This window comes from Falco punctatus (assembly GCF_963210335.1).
Source record: "Falco punctatus genome assembly, chromosome: 19".
Taxonomy (NCBI): Eukaryota; Metazoa; Chordata; class Aves; order Falconiformes; family Falconidae; genus Falco; species Falco punctatus.
This window is the reverse complement of record NC_137599.1, coordinates 733456-749831: the sequence shown is the minus strand read 5'-3', so window position 1 is coordinate 749831 and position 16376 is coordinate 733456. Positions and strand designations below refer to the sequence as shown.

Here is a 16376-nt window from a genome sequence, read left to right as displayed (position 1 = left end):
AAAATGCTTCTTAACAGGACGCTTGTTGGACATCAACATCCCACTGGAGCGATCATCATCTTCACAGAGCCACATCCCTATGCCAGCCCCACAAAGTCATTAAGTAACAGCTGTTACATTTAGAGGCTGTAGAAAATATTCTTTGTTATGCTTTCTGTGGGCTAGATGGCAAGGGGGTGAGGCCTCCTTCGTTGTGGAACTTTTTTTCACAAAGACAAATTCAGATTTGGTTTAACCCAACTCTGAGTCTACCCACACCATCTTTGGCACATAAACCAAAAATAAGAATTATTATCCACACACCTCTCTTTCAGGAGGGTTTATTTTTCTATTCAAACCATCCGCTTTCCTCTCCACACAAGAAAGTCTTTAGAGGGAACTGGTAAATATATAATTTCCCAATCATACCATAACAAATTTCTCTAGTTTCCAAAACAAGTATAATTTTCATTGAAGTTACCCAAGTCTTAACAACACCACCTGCTTCTACCTGAGAGTATCATGGCCGTACATGACCTCACAGCTCAGGAAGTAAAAATTTAGGATTTCAAGGGGTTTCCTGGAAGGCACAGCAACCTCTGTTATCTTTGCCTAAGACCAGGGTGACGGATGAGTCAAACAACTTCGACCCTCAAAGATGCGTCTCAGAGATATCCTCTTACTAGGATGGTGCACTTGAGAACGGAAAGGAAAAAATGATAATAAAAACAATCACATTATGCTTGTCTTGTAGAGTAGCAAATGCAGCCTCTAAACAACCACCTCAGGAACCCAGACTGGCCACTAACACTGTGCCAAACCAACAGCTGCAACCAGAGGATGGCTGAAACAGTAAGGGTCCCTTCTCACAAAAAACACCCACCAAGCAGAAAATACAGGGTGCCCAACATACCAGCTTAGCAGATTTTTAGCACAGGTTGATCACCCTTTCAACTTTGCAGAGGGAAGTGAAGGTATTTTAAAAACTATTAATATATTCCTGAAGTTGTTTGTACACTTAAAAACAAGGGGGGGCTCTTCCTTTCCTAGCCTTTAATGAGTTATAAATTTTAATTTTTAACACGCATACAGTGACAGATTATCAGAGAGTTTAAATGATTCAGAAGGATAATATCCCTTGATTTTTAATTTGTGCTCTTGCTTCTCATAGGTGCTTCTGAAAACTAGGTCAGGCCTATGATGTATATTTTAAATTTTGCAGTACTCGTAGGAGAAAATAAAATACCTTAGTGCATCATTTGGCTGAAGACATCTTCAGAATAAACAGTAAAATTATCCAAAAATACTATGTCAAAGTGTTTGAAAAGAGGAAGTGTGGCTGCTTTGCATTTGGAATATACATACATATATTAAGATGTCAATCACATACCAACCTAAAGCAGGGGACTGCTCTTCTACATTTATGCATTGCCACTCTCTCTCCTTCCACGGTGACATTTTAGCACAACAGGGAATACCGCAAAATACTAATGGTCCCCAAACTCACCCAAAATTGAAGCACTGAAAAATCATCAACTATAAGCAAAATTAAAGAAAATGTTTTGCCTGCAAAGGAATGAAAATATCTCCAGAAGTGCTGATTTTTATTTTTTTTTTGAGACAGAACACAAAATGTGAAACTGTTGATGTTTGTGGGGTTTTTGCTATAGGAAACTATTAATAGCTTTTTAAGTATTTTGGCTACACAAGAAATATTAGCAGAAATAGGTATTTTTCCTTTAGAAAGAGTGCTCCCAAGAGATACAAATGCCTAAGCAACCAAATGATTTCTCTCACTTAAATGAAAGCATGATTTGCCTTCCTCATATTTGAGGTTGAACAGACTTCTTACTTAAAAATATATCAGTGCCGTGGAATGATGTCAAAGGCTCTTCTCTGCAGTAATTCACACCCGTTCTTGGCCACTAGAGCTAAGGGGCTGTGCCTTTCAGCCTCCTTCTTCACTAACTAATCATCTCATATTTCAACACCATCGAATACTGTGGTTTGCATCTGGATTAATATAACCTGACATTTCACAGTCCTTAACTCCTTTCTACTTAAAGATACACTGACCTCCCGTGATCAGCAAACCTTGGGAAAGCAAGGCAATGTTTCTCTAGAACAGAGAGAGCCGAAAACATCACCAAGTCTCTGTGGACACAGAGACAATCACCAAACGAGTACTTATTTGAAATGGAAGACATTGTACAAGCCTCTTCTGAATTCAACCAAGATTTTAGCATCAGCAACATCTTGTAGCAAAGGATTCCTTCCACAGCTTAAATACTACTTCACACAAGGAACATCTTTGCTTTGCTTTGACGGTGGCCCTGCTGGTATTGTTTGCTGCTCTCCGAGTTCTTGTATTAGGAAAGAGTAAACAGTCATTCCCCATTCACTGACTTCAGTACCCTCATGATTGTTCACACTTTTCATGATCCTTCACCATATTTTTTTCAGGCTGAGAAATCCCAGTCTAACCGTTCTTTCAATGAAAACCCTCCTACACCTCTGCCCTTCCCTGCTGCCTCTCCATATCCTAGTTCTACCATAACCTTCTCAAGGCGAGTGTCCCAGGATTGCACAGATTCAACCACAGCATAATCACGGCCTCAGTTTTGCTCTATACAGCTCTCCTAGTAAAATCTAATGTTACGTTTGCTTTTTTCACTGATAAGGACTGGGCTGGTATTTCAAGATCATTATAACTCCAAGAGCTTGATGTCAAGTAATGGCCAGTCAGTCCCTATCATTGCCAGTATCTTTTTGAATTTTCTTTCCCCAGTGTACACTTTGATTCACTACATCTTGTGCACTCGCATTATTGCAAATGCCTTCTGCAGTTTTCCACAGGTAGGCATTTGTCTTTATGACCACAAACCAGCTATGAGCTTGTAACCTCACTCTTCCCCCCTCTTTACAGATCATTTATGAATATATTGAGTTGCACAGGCTCCAGCAGAGATCCCTCCCATAGGACTGGCTGTCCCCCCTTTCCCCTCTTGCCTCCTGGGCCCAATCCATAAACTGAGCTCCAGACTTTCAGTTTTTATCAAAATTCACTGACAATCAATGACCTTCCACTCCCACCACACTATGCAAGAGCCACCTGGAGGTCAGGAGATGAAAGAGCTAATTCAGAACCACGTAAAACCACAGTGAAAAGGTGGTGTCCATATGAATTTCATCTCCTAAGGTATGCTGGGATGCTATTACCCATTTGGAAGTAAACATTCAAGAAAAGATTCCAAACATAATTATTTTCCCTTTCCCTATGCCCCAGTGAGAGACGACTGGACTGACCTTAATGTGTCTGTTCATAGCAGTAGACTGAGCAGCTCGAACTAAACCTTCTAATTCAGCACCACTGAAGTTTTTAGTCTCAACTGCCAGTTCTGCAATGTCCACATCTTCAGCCAGCAGCTGGTGTTCCCGCATCCGTACTGTGTGGATATGAAGAATCTGAAATCGACCCTTCTCATCTGGCAAGCCTGAGATTTTAAACAGAACGCATGTCAATCAATGCCTCGGCACAGCAACTGCAGCAAAGCATTTCCCTCTCCATGGTCCTACTTCCAAAGGCTCTTCCTCACCACGAGCAATTCATTCTTACAAGTAGAATATGTGACAATGCTTTTTGTTTGAGAACATTCAACTACACTAATTGCCTTAGAAAATTCCGTTTGCCCTTTGTTGGCACATTGGCAGTCCCTAATCACTTCTCTGTCTTCTATGTGTTTCAACACATCCTCCAGGAGAATCTGTTTCATGATCTTACTGGGCAGTGAAATGACGCTAAGTGGTCAGTAGTTCCCACAGTGCAACTTATTACTCTTTTTTTAAAATGAGTGCAATATTCCCTTTTTTCCTGCCACTGTGGACTTTGACTGACTGCCATGACTTTTCAAACATGATGGAGTGTAGCTCAGCAACTACAGCAGCCAATTCCCTGAGGACCCAGGGATGCACCTTGTTGGGTCTCATGGTCTTGCATATGTCCAGGTTCCTCAGGTGGTCTCAAAACTGATGTTCTCTTACAGTGAGAAGGATTTCTTTTTCCCAGTCCTTGCTTTGAGGTTCACAAACTTGAGAGATGCAGGCAAAGTGATCACCAGTGAGAACTGAGGGGAAAAATTTGTTGAATACCTCAGCCTTCTCCGTGTCAGTTGCCAATAGTTCTCCTGTCTTATCTATCGGGACAGGATGGAGGTGTACATTTTCTACATTTTCTTTAATCTTTCTTTTCTGGCCAATGCACCTTTAGAAGCCCTCCTTACTATTCTTCACATCCCTTGCCAAATTCAGCTCCAGCTGTGCCTTAGCTTTCCTGATCCCATCCGTACACATCCAGACAGTGTCCCTATGTTCTTCCCAGGATACATGTCCCTGGTTCCATGCCTGTGTATTTCCTCTTACCCTTTAGTTTGACCAGGAGGCCCTTAGTGAGCCATGCTGGTCTCCTGCCTTCCTTGCCCGATTTCTTACACGTGGGAATCAAGAGCTCTGGTGCATTAAGAAAAATATCCTTATAAAAGTTGCCAGGTCTGCACCCGAGTGCAGTTTCCCAGGGGGTCCCTAATTACATAATCAAGTGAAAGTTCACTCTCCTAGAACTCAGGGTCTTGGCTTCACTCTTCACCTGTCCCATACCATTCTCATAAAATGTTCATCTTCTCTGATGGAGGTGCTAATTTCCATCTGCACCCTTAGCAAGTCCCTTCTGAAATGTAAATAATGGAAGATACAGAAAAGACTTTTCTTAAAATAAAACATAACAAGTCAGATCACCATCTTGGTAAAATAATGCTATTCTTTAGCTCATTTTCCAACCTACCTTCCCAGCCTTTATTACAAGGATCTGTTAATTTGCACTGATGAGTATTTGTGCTGAGGATGTGTGAAAAGTCATTTGAAAATGTGCATAGTCCCCAGCAATGTTCAGTCCCTATCATCTGATAATTTATTCTAGGGATGCCTTGCTCAGTCCCTGGAATTTATTTAATTTAATTAACTTTTGTCTACTAAAGATGTAGGTCTTACACCTGCAGTACAATCAATCTCACCTGTGCTTACTAGTAACAGTTGCTATCAGGCATTTGTTTTCAAGTGTGAGGCTGTTCAAAGGCAACTGTCAATACGGCTACACTTTTTCATCCCTAAAATGCTTTCTTTATTGAGTCTTTCCTTCAAATCCTTGTAGCTGTGTTATGTTTGTGAAGACTGTATCTGGCTACAGTTTTTGCCAATGCTAATATTCTCTCATTAATATTCATCAGCTTGACTTCCAATAATGCTTTATGTGCTGCTATACACTTCCTTTCCCAATTTTCCTTTTTTGTGGATTAAGCCAGGAGTAGGCACAAGTGTGTGTCTATTTTTTCCTGCATCTAACAAATGTCTTAGTCTATGGCATATTTGAAACCATCCATGCTGCCTGTGCTCCACCAGATATTTACATCCTAGCTAGTGCTCTAGTTGTACCTCTAGCCCCCACATCTTGCTGAGCTGCGTGAACCGTAATGCCCGATATGAACTTATTCCCTACAGTACTCAAGGACAGCATTAACTCTGGAGCATCAGCATAAGCTCCCGGGTTACCACTGCTGCCTCAGCAGTCATCAGCTTCACTTCCTCATTCCTCCTTTTGCCTCAAACCTTTCCTTTTCGGCTACCACCGAAACTCTTTCGTGTTTCTGGCTCTTCCAAAGAGTGACGTTACCCTTTAAGGATAAGAGAAAAAATCCCTAGCAAGCTCTTCAGATTACATTGATAGATCAGATTTCAAGAGTTCCCCTACAGTTCAGACCAGCACACGCAACTGCAATTTTGCCTGCCACTGTAGTATGGTATCATATGATTTTTAGGGTTATATGGACATTTTCATCTAATTTTCTGCAATTGTAAGGAAACAAAACATATTAATAAACATGCCCCTGCCTATTCCTTTTTTGTGACTCTACAGTTTGAGAATTTTTACCTTTACAATAGTCGGTGCCTAGCTCAGAACACAGAAAATGTTTTGTGACGTGTATGTCTGTGGAAGGTTAGGGGAAAACGTTTTACATGCTTTTTCAAACTAGACATCTGAAACTGCATTGTTCAATCTCTAAATTAAACACAGATCTCAACCAATTTGAGGAATTGACTGCAAGACAGGATCATTAAGCTTTTTATCAGTCCCATGCTTTTCTCTGTTCAAACATTTTTCCGTGAATTGTTAACCTCAAAATTGAGCATAGTCTAGTCACCCTTTAGACTCCACCATGACCTTTACTGACCAAACTTCTGATCTCAAATGCAAAGTCAAAGACTTGTTTTCACGAATCTATGATGATCTGGGCTTAATAAATCCTATATTATCAGATATTCCAATAGCTTATCAGTAGGTAAGTCTAAAATGGTATTTTTAATTGGCTGATTACATTTACATGCAATATTACGGAAAGAGCTGCATGAAGTTCAGCACCTATGCCACCCTGGTTAATTGTTCACTTTAAAATACACATTTGCTTTACTATTGTAAGTACATGTGAGCTTATGTACTGTGATATGCCAGCTTGCTTACCAATCTCCATTTTCACCTCCAGTCTCCCCGGCCTCAGCAGAGCCTCATCGATCAGGTCAGGTCTGTTGGTCATTCCTAAATTCAGAAGTTAAAAACAAAATAAGCATTATCTGAGCTTACTAAGTGGGTCTCCAACTCCTGAAGACAGCCCACAGAGGTAAGAAGATACCTCAAAGAGTCTCAAGAAAACAGACAAAAAAATACCCATCTTCAGAAATATTGCAGAAGTCATGCCCTGAAGTAGAGTCAGGGCAATAGGGATCAAACCCGTACTTGTGACTCTATCTGCAGGGCTCCCAGCACCAGGACAACCAGACAACACAGCCGGAGAAGCCCCACTCCTTCACATGCCAATACATCAATGCACATAATTCCCTGCAAGTTTTCTCAGCCTACAAAACACTTGTTATCAGAAGCTGAAGGAGAAAATTGTTGAAAGCAACAGTATCAGCCAATTACAGCACTATCTCCCTTTAAAACTGCTACTGATGCTTGTCAGATAGCAGGCGTTCAGTTTGGATTAGTCCAAACGGAACCAATACCAGTAAAGATAACTTAGCTGACCTGCAGTGATGAAATACCAGCAATTTTCAGCCAGACCCCTTAACAGAGAAAGTAAGCACCATCATACCAATCACTAGGATGTTATTCAGCTGCTCTACTCCATCAATTTTAGACAGCAACTGGTTCACAACAGTATCATGGACTCCAGTGCTACCCGCCATGCTTCCTCTCTGCTTGCAGATTGCATCAATCTCATCAAAAATGATGATGTGCACACCGCTGTTTGCTCCAAGCTATTGGAAAGAAAAACACATCAGGAATGACACATGTCAACACTGAAAGCAATTCAAACAAAACTAACTTCTCAACAAGCTCAGCCACACAGATACAGAACACTGGTACCTCCATGTGTTTTTAATATCACATATTATATATGTATCAGGCCCCTTTCAAGAATAACATCTTGCCATCCTCCAAAATGGGGCAGTTAGTGGGCTTTGCCCAAACATAGGACTCCACAGCTGACACTGGTAAGAGAAGCAGCGTTTCAAGGAAGAGGACTAGACTGAACCAGAAAAGCACCAGCCTAAAGCTGGAATACACAGCTCAAAGGGTCACAGTACTCAGGATCTGGGAAAGCCCTCTGAAAGGGAGATGGAGAAGAAAGCACACCTGTGGAGGAACGTACCCGATGGGGGACATACCCCAGCTTGTACTGAATGCAGTAAATACACGGCTTGCCAGACTATCTTTGCTCTCAATATTTTTAAAGGAGCCCATTCGTTCAATGTGATCAGGAAAAGAACCGCTTATTTCCAGGTTCACTCAAAGGTGAAGCAGTTACAGCTGGTAAGAGAACAGCATACTTTTTATGACCGTATTATGAAGCTTTTTCCCTTCAAATTCCACCTCTAAAACATCTTTTGTGGACAGCGGAGACCACATTAACACTGGGTAAATGTGCTGTCACTGGCAATCTGCCCCAGACACAAGTCATTACAATACCAACCTTTTCGAGACCTTTTTAATCTTACAACTTGTCATCAGGACCATCCCCTCCAGCCAATATAAAGTCTATTTTAACAGGTGTGTTATTGCAAAGGAGAAGAAGCTCACAGCTTTCAGTTATATTGCAAAAACCAGAAAGAAGGTGATTGTTTACATCAGTATGGGTTACCATGCAAAGCTGACTTACTGAGTAATCTTCTGCAGAAGAAAATTAAATGATTTCAAGCCACTGGTAAAATCTGTATATTTTAATAAATAATTAATATCTAATATTATTTGTAATCATATATAATATGTATATTTTATATTTATAATAAATATCTATTTATTATATATTTATATAAGGCATAAATAAAATTAAGGGATACAACGTCCTCTGCTAACGTCTTCTAAAAAGACTTCCCTATATTTAACTGTGAGTTGCCTGACATTGTATTTTCTTTACCAGAAAATCTATCAAAATTAAGTGGTCCACAGCAGGGAAACATTACCATAGCACACCTAAGTATTTACACCTTCAAACTAAAGACTGTACTTTTGATAGCCAGCTAAAGTAATGGATAAAAAAAAGAAAACAAGTTTGGAAAAAACATTCTCTTTATCTCCACTTCCAGTTTCAAAAATTTGTACACTCTAGTTTCAAGACATTAGTCTCATCTATCAGTTTTCTGCTGAGAAAAATTAGTGATGCAGCAATTATAACACTTCAAGGATTACAATATCCTCATACTAACAAGCCTGTAACCCCAAAACCTGAAATTGTGAAAGCCTAATTTGAAATTCATCCTATGTTATGGTCCACCTGAATTTAGTAGCAAAATCCAAATAGACTAATGGTCTCTGCCACAAAAAAATAAAAAAGAAGGAACTTTGCAATCCCATTTTTAAGCACTTTTTGAGCAGGTGACACACCACATAATACAAAGCACAGTAGGATGGGCCCTACTGCGTTACTTTAGAATAACTCTGCATGGCATTTAAACAAATTGTCCATCTTCAGCATAGCCAGCTAGAAAACCAGCTACCTTTTCAGGTTCTAAGATCTTTTTTTCAACTGAGAATGTGACTCTGTAGAACGTTAATATTCAGTGACTTGCAGGGAATAACTACAATCGCAAGCTAAGCAGTGACTCAGTCTTTTAACGCAAGCAGTAATTTTCTGATTACAAACCTCCTTTCCAGCCATTCTTTAGGCACATTCATACTGACCATGCTACTTATCTATGTTTACGTTACCCTTCTTTGTTCTTCTTCTGCATCAGCAAACAGCTTGCGGATATTGGCCTCAGATTCACCCACATATTTATTGAGGATTTCTGGACCATTGACCACCTTTGGTTCTCTGGCATTCAGCATCTTCCCAATCTGTCTCGCCATAAGTGTTTTACCACAGCCTGGAGGTCCATACAAGAGAATGCCTTTCACATGCTTGCAGCCTAGAACAAGAGAGAACAAGTTTAGAAAGCAGGCTTACGATGGAAACAGCAATAAAGAGGAAATTGCTGCTTACAGTAGAGGTGCTACAGGGATCTGGCAGGGATGTGCACTAGCCTTAGCTCTGCTCAGTGCCTTCCTTTATCGGTGAAATTCAAACAAAGAATTGCCAGACTGAATCAGAGTCATTTCAGTGATCCAGCAAGGGTCAGGAAAAAGAACCCACAGAACAGCACAAATGCTCTCCCATGCATTAGGCATGCCAAGTTAATGGCTAAGGACTGAAAGTGTGATTTATGATTTCTGGTCAGTAATAGAAAGCAACAGGGAACACTTAGTGAACATGTGAATAAGATACTTTTCAGTTCAATAAAACCCAAGTGTAGGTCCCAGCAATACTGATGATCCCCAGATAGTGAGGGGCTGCAGATACTTTTTTTACATCCTCATATGCCCTGAACACCAAGCAAAGATGTCCTAGCAATTTAGGACAAGCACGTACTGTATATGGTTCATTTCTCTCCTAGAGGGACACACAGTGCCTACAAAGGGAGCCTTCCTTCACAGAAAGGTTTCAACTGAGTTTAATTTTCAGGTGTGTAAGGAAAATGAAGCATCAGACCGTCAGAATTACTCAGTTGATGGTGAGCTCCCCATGTAGACACAGATCAAACACCTTAATCTGATTCTTGAAAGAGAAAACAAGGAATATCATGTAATAACGCCTAACTTTTTACTCCGGTATTGGGGCTTTAATGAGTCCCATATAATACATGTCGCGCTGATTGCAAGTTCATACAACAAATACTGAGAAAACTGAAAAAGGCTTCTAACAACCACTAGAACTGTCAGCCCCAAAAGCTTGACCTGTAATTAGAAAGACCTGAAACACTCTAATTTATTCAAATAACACGACTTTGAACGCTGGCATGAGCACTGGCATGTAAATTCTATTCTCTAGGGAAACAGAGGATACAATGGTTGCAAGCTAATGCTGACACATCCCAGTCGGCAACAGGCACATGTTTCCTCAGTGTGCACACAACCGATAGAGGTTCCCCAGAGCAAACAAGAATCATTTCCCTGAAGGACTTGTGGAATTTTGCGTATATAGCTCATGAGCCCCAGACTATTTTATCAGCTTTCTTAATATCCTCATGCCTTATACTACACTAAGAGAGGTCGCAGCACCAGCATGTATCTCTTAGGAAGTTTTATTCACTTAGTGGGACTAGCAGCATACACAAAAGCACTAGCCAGACAGAAAAGATAACTGCATCAAGACAAAACCTTTTCCCTGGGAGCAATCCTAAGGGGCTGGTGCTGGAAAAAGCTGAAATAGGAGAGCCGAGATCATGTATCAGCAGCAAGTTTTAAACACAGAGCATCAGACTCGGGAAAAGCCTAAAGAAGTAGAAAGCCACAGTATAGTATCATAGCTGAGGCAACTGAAAAAAAGAACACTGAAGAAAAACAGAAGTTACCTAGAAAAGACACGGGAGCTATATACTGCCCAATTTAAAAGACATGTACAAGACAGATTCAGGATCAGAGCAAGTTTGGATATTGTCTGCTCACAGAGTGGTAAGGAAATAAAAGTAGTATGTAACTGATTTTGTCTAGCTCCTTGTACTTCCAGCAGACCTTTTTCTATTTTCCAGTGGATACTGAAGGTCAAAGAGTAAACACAAAACTACAAGTAAACAAATTTATTTTCAACATTTAGGACACAGCAGGTATTTCAGTAACTTAAATCTTCCTGAGCAATTATCAGCACAATAAAAACTATTAGGTTCCTCACTGTATCGCTTCAACTTTGCCCATGAAAAATAAAGATGTGCAGATAGCAAAATACTAAGCCTACATGGACTCAGGGTGTCCTTCTCCTTCAAGTGTTTTAGACTGCCTTGGCCACACATAACACCAACAACAAGCCAACAGACTCCAGCATCTACTGCCCTTCCTCTAGAGGTGTAACTCATGTCACTGTCAACCTCAGCGACCAGACCAGTGAGGACATCCCAAGGAAAGGGACCTTGAGGAAGCTGTACCACTCTAGCCCATGGGAAAACAGCACATCTGGAATCTGCCTCAATAAAAATCTTGACTCTGAACACAAGTGTTTAATTACAGAAGTAGGGAATTCAGTAGCACCTTTTCCTTTTCCCTTGCTCCATCTCACTGCTGCACAAGATCCCTACACATGCTCCAGACAAGCGAGGGACACAAGACCACTGTATTTGAAGATAAAAAAACCTCTATGTTTTATTTCAAGAAATTTTATCTAAAACCTTAGAAATCTTTAAGCATGAATTGTCTGAGGTAAAAAGCAACAAATTAATTAGTGGAAACTGTTCCATGCTGTGAATGACACTCATAATTCATTCATTATGTACCACGTTCTTGCAGTTTGCCTTTTTTAAGGATGCGGACCATCCCACAAGAGCCCTGCAGTGCTTAAGATACACATTAAAGGAAAATCCAAAAGCAGCACAGATGGCACAGAGCTCAGACTCAAGAGGACCCGAGTTCAGTCTCTACCATCGTCAAAAGTTTAACAAGTTTGGGCACACAGAGTTATTTGTCACCCACACAGCATGACTTCCCTTCTGGTTTCTGGCTCGTCTCAGCTACGTGGTAAGTTCACCCCACACAACAGTCTCCTCACAGCTGCACAGACCTCACGGCAACATTCTGCCTTTAAAGAACAAGTACTTTTCTCCTTTATTAACTTACTGATACTCAACTGTGATTTCACTTACTCCTGAACAGTATAATGATAAAGAATTAATTTCAATCTGAATAAATTGCTCACTACAAAATAATTTGTATTATTCACATGCACTGCTCTCTCTCTTTCAGGTTGTTCATACACTGAAATGAAGTTTCAGAAGAGAACACTGCTATGAGGAATGTCTGATCCCTACCAAAACCCCCAAGAGCAATAGTACTGCACTGAGTAAGCATGGTAATAAAGCTGAAAGATTTTTCTGGGCTTCTCTGCAGATAAAAAATTTACTATAAATATCAAGAGATCTAGCTGAGAAGAATTCATTAGTCAACTTTCAGGCATCTACAAGTCAAAAAACATAAACAACATATACTGTCAGTAAAGACAAATTTCACACAGGAATGAATGAGGCATAGATAAATTAAAAGCTATTCCTGTCAAATCAATGTCACGAAAGGTATTGTTAACGTGTTTTGTGGAGGAACATGATCACCTATGTAGCCAAACAGCACAAACCAGGATTTCAATGATGAGTGATGCTTTGAAGGGAAATCCCAAGCAAACTGATGCTCAAACAGCTCCACTGTGCTCAGGCAAGAGAGGCTATCAAAAGGCTATCGGCAAGTCAGGGCACATGTACACAAACAGGCCTGGGAGCATCCTGAAAGAGGCAGGAAAATTGTGCTGTAGAGTATTTTTCTCTAGTGCACTTTCAAAAAAGAGCCATGAAGAGCACTCTGCTCCTTCCCCCCTCCCCAGTTTTCCTGCAATTCATAATCTCTCTCCTAGAAGGAGGTACAACCTAGTTATATCCACTAGAAGCTTCTCTTATACAACCCAAAAAACCTGAACTTCTTTACAAGCTCAAATATTTCCCTCCTCTGTGTGAGCTAACATACAGCCTTAGCAAAGGGCCAAGGCTGTAACACACTGCACCTGAAGTCTCATTTCCCATAGTGGGAGCATATGGAAAGCAAAAGGCAAACTGGCATGGTTACAGCTGGGTGACTCTGGGAAAACAAAACAAATTTGCTTAGAAAGCCTCCTAGGATTTTTGCCCTCTTCCTATTCCTCAAACTTGCCTATTATGAGAAAGCATTACTTCTTATCCGATAAATAAAAAAAATAAAAGACAGAAGCTGCTGCAGGAAGAAAGAAAGAAGGCTGGTCAAAGCCAGGCCACTGCTTCAGCGGCCTGCCAAAGTCCTCGGCTGTACAGTGCCATTAGCTACTCACCCCCCGAGAGCAAAAAGACCAGCTCTGGGGCGCAGCACGTTCCCCGAGAACCTGACAGCTACAAACCTGACCCAGACAAGCTCGGCCAGTGTTGGGCAGCCCACGTTCAGTCTTTAGCAAGTACCACCACACACGTGTTCCCCCACATCTGAGCATCAAGGACATTACTGACCATCTGCTGCAAGATTTGATTGCCACTGAATGGGCAACATTAAAAGCTGGGTCTTAATCATGTGGAAGAACATTCCTGAAACCAAAGCAATTAGCTCCTCTTCAAATAAAACTGCCACAAGCTACTCCAGTAGAGATTTCCCTGTATAGCCACATTCACCTGGCTAAAATTAAAGTTTTAAATACAAGCAGGACTTTATTAAAATAGACAGGTGATGACAAACTACAAATGTTACGTCTCAAATCACAGTGGGATGCTATGCACCACAGAGGAATTTTGATTAAGTTTATCTCCCTTTTGCTGATTTCACCAATGCAGCCCAAATGTCAATACTATTATGAGAATTTTATAAACACAAATTATTAGCAGTGCAGACATCTCTAACTCGTTAAGTTTACCATTAGGAGTCCCAATCAAAGGTCACGCCTGTAACCTGATACTTAATTATGCAATTTAATGACATACAGTTAGAGGCTGAATAAGTATGTTAGCAAGAACTAAAAAATACCCAATATGGGAAACATTCTACACAAAGCATCACGAAAAATCATAAAACCTGGTAAGAACTGGAAACTTACTCGTGTTACCAAGAGAAGTCAAACACTATTTTGAACCAGAATGTCACTTATCCGAAGACAAGACAAAGTTTATTTGTTCAACTCTCACTATTCACTTTTTTTGAAAGATCAGAAGAAATGTTTTAGTATAATAGGGATTTTCTACTTGGGAGTGTAATTCCCCTTTTAATTAAAATCAAAGCATTCTGGTGTGATTGTATCATTCAGATGCATGTATTGGGAATCTGCATTGATAGTAAAGTACCGATCCCGAATACATCAGTGAGAGATTCTTATCTTTGCACATTAATCTTCAAGCAGGTTGGGGTAAGATTAGGGTTACCAGACTTCACACAGACAAAATTTCCCCAAAAATATAGCTGGGTGGAATTTCCCCCTCCTCTCATCCTGTAAGCCCAGCATTATTCCAGCCTACATCACCGCCTCCAGTTAATATTCCTGTAGGATTTACATGCTACCAACAAGCAGCAAGACTGAAGTAACTTGTTTCTGCTTCTCTATCAAAGCTGAAACAGGGAAGGGCTACACCTGAAACAGAAGGTTTTATTTTAATTGGACTCTCAATAGCCAGTTTATTTGATTTATCAATTCATTGTAAAGAGAAGACAACCAAGTCAGTAAGTTCTTCCTAGATCTTTGAAAACAGCTTTCTCATCATATCTTGTCTGGCTGTGAGAAGTTTAATGCACGGATATATAAAGAGACAATACCTAGATTTACGACAAGGGCGGGACGTTTATCAATTTCTGATGGAATGTGATAAAAAATAAATCAGCTTTAGAGAAGCTTCCAACTGAACGCTTTTGGCTACACAAACAATATCATGACTCTCAAAAAAAGGGATTTTGGTAAGAGTATATACTTTAAAGACTGGTTTGTTTTGTAAGTCATCACTGCCACAAAGAGTAAATGCCTGTGCCTCTTAATAAAGGAACTACAAAAATTTAGCTAATTTAAGACAAAGATTATGCAGAGCTGTTGGATGGATTGCTGAACGCAGCAGCTGATATTTACAGTCATATCCCACCTGGTTGTTAATAGCTATAAATCTCATCAGCATTTTCTACTTTTTGGAATAAACCTGGATCATTTCTGTCTACTTAGAATGTCAACATGATATAATTTGTAAATGACTTATGGAACACTTATCCACAGAGCATTACAGAGTAAATAACTATCAACATAACAGGGTCACTGGGATGTCTCAAGGCCTGGCCTTCCAGCTAGAGAAGGCCTGTGGCTGGCAAGCAGTGGTGGTGATGCCTGCTGACCAACAACACAACTGCAGCCGTGTGAAGTAAGAGCAAAAGTCTTCTCAGGATCTCGTAATGACTATGGCCATCAACACAGAAACACAAAAATTCCTTGCAGCATATTTGCTGGGAAGTCCCTTCTCTCCCTTCCAAGCCTGCCACCCACAACCTTCACTTCAAATTTCCACATTCCTGCATTGAAAGAACATTTCTTCTTTCCTGGCCATGCGGAATTTTGAAGCCCCCTCCCATATCACTCCCACTGGGCTCTTTCCAAGGCTGAAGATTTTCAAACCAATTTACTCTGTGTACAGAAGCTTTTCCGATCCAACCGTCCTGATGCCCTCCTCTGATTTTTTTCCCGTTTTACTGCATCCTTTCCAATACAAAGGCCAAGACCGCATCCAGCAATTCAATATGTGAACAGATTACAGATTTACACGGTGGCATACTTATGTTCTGTTTTGGGGGGGGGGGTGGTGTGTGTATTTAATTCTTGTTAATAATTACCAAATTCAAGTAGGAATTGACTGACCCCTACTGCACCTTTGAGTAATTGTTTTCATAGATCTAGTATAGCCCCAAAATTTTGCTCAAGTGGAAAATCAGCACAGCCAACATTTTACAAATTGTGATTTTTCATGCCCATCCTTTTTCACTGATCAAAGCTTTGATTTGTTGTTTTATTGCTGAGTCACTCAGTCTTGGGAAGTCCTTCTGCAGAACCACAGAACAGTTGAGGCTGGGAGGGACCTCAGGAGATCATCTCATTCAACCCCATGGTGCAAAGCAGGCTCACCTACCGCAGGCTGCCCAGTGCATCAGCCACGTCTCATAGTTCTGTGTCATCTGCAGACTTGCTAAGGGTGCTCTGTCCCATCCTCCAGGTCACTAATGAAGAAGTTAAACACTA

General features: G+C 40.6%; 1 protein-coding gene across 4 annotated transcripts in view; it reads right to left on the bottom strand.

The window, feature by feature from the left end:
• The window catches only part of NSF (N-ethylmaleimide sensitive factor, vesicle fusing ATPase), a 75241-nt gene that overhangs the window by 21984 nt on the left and 36881 nt on the right, over nt 1-16376 (bottom strand). For all 4 annotated transcript variants that reach the window (XM_080369790.1, XM_080369789.1, XM_080369792.1 and 1 more), the window contains exons 9-12: nt 9296-9495; nt 7179-7344; nt 6548-6622; nt 3286-3473 (exon numbers count right to left, since the gene is read on the bottom strand). In XM_080369790.1, the coding sequence (XP_080225916.1) occupies nt 3286-3473; nt 6548-6622; nt 7179-7344; nt 9296-9495 (629 nt within the window). The remainder of the gene's footprint in view (nt 1-3285; nt 3474-6547; nt 6623-7178; nt 7345-9295; nt 9496-16376) is intronic.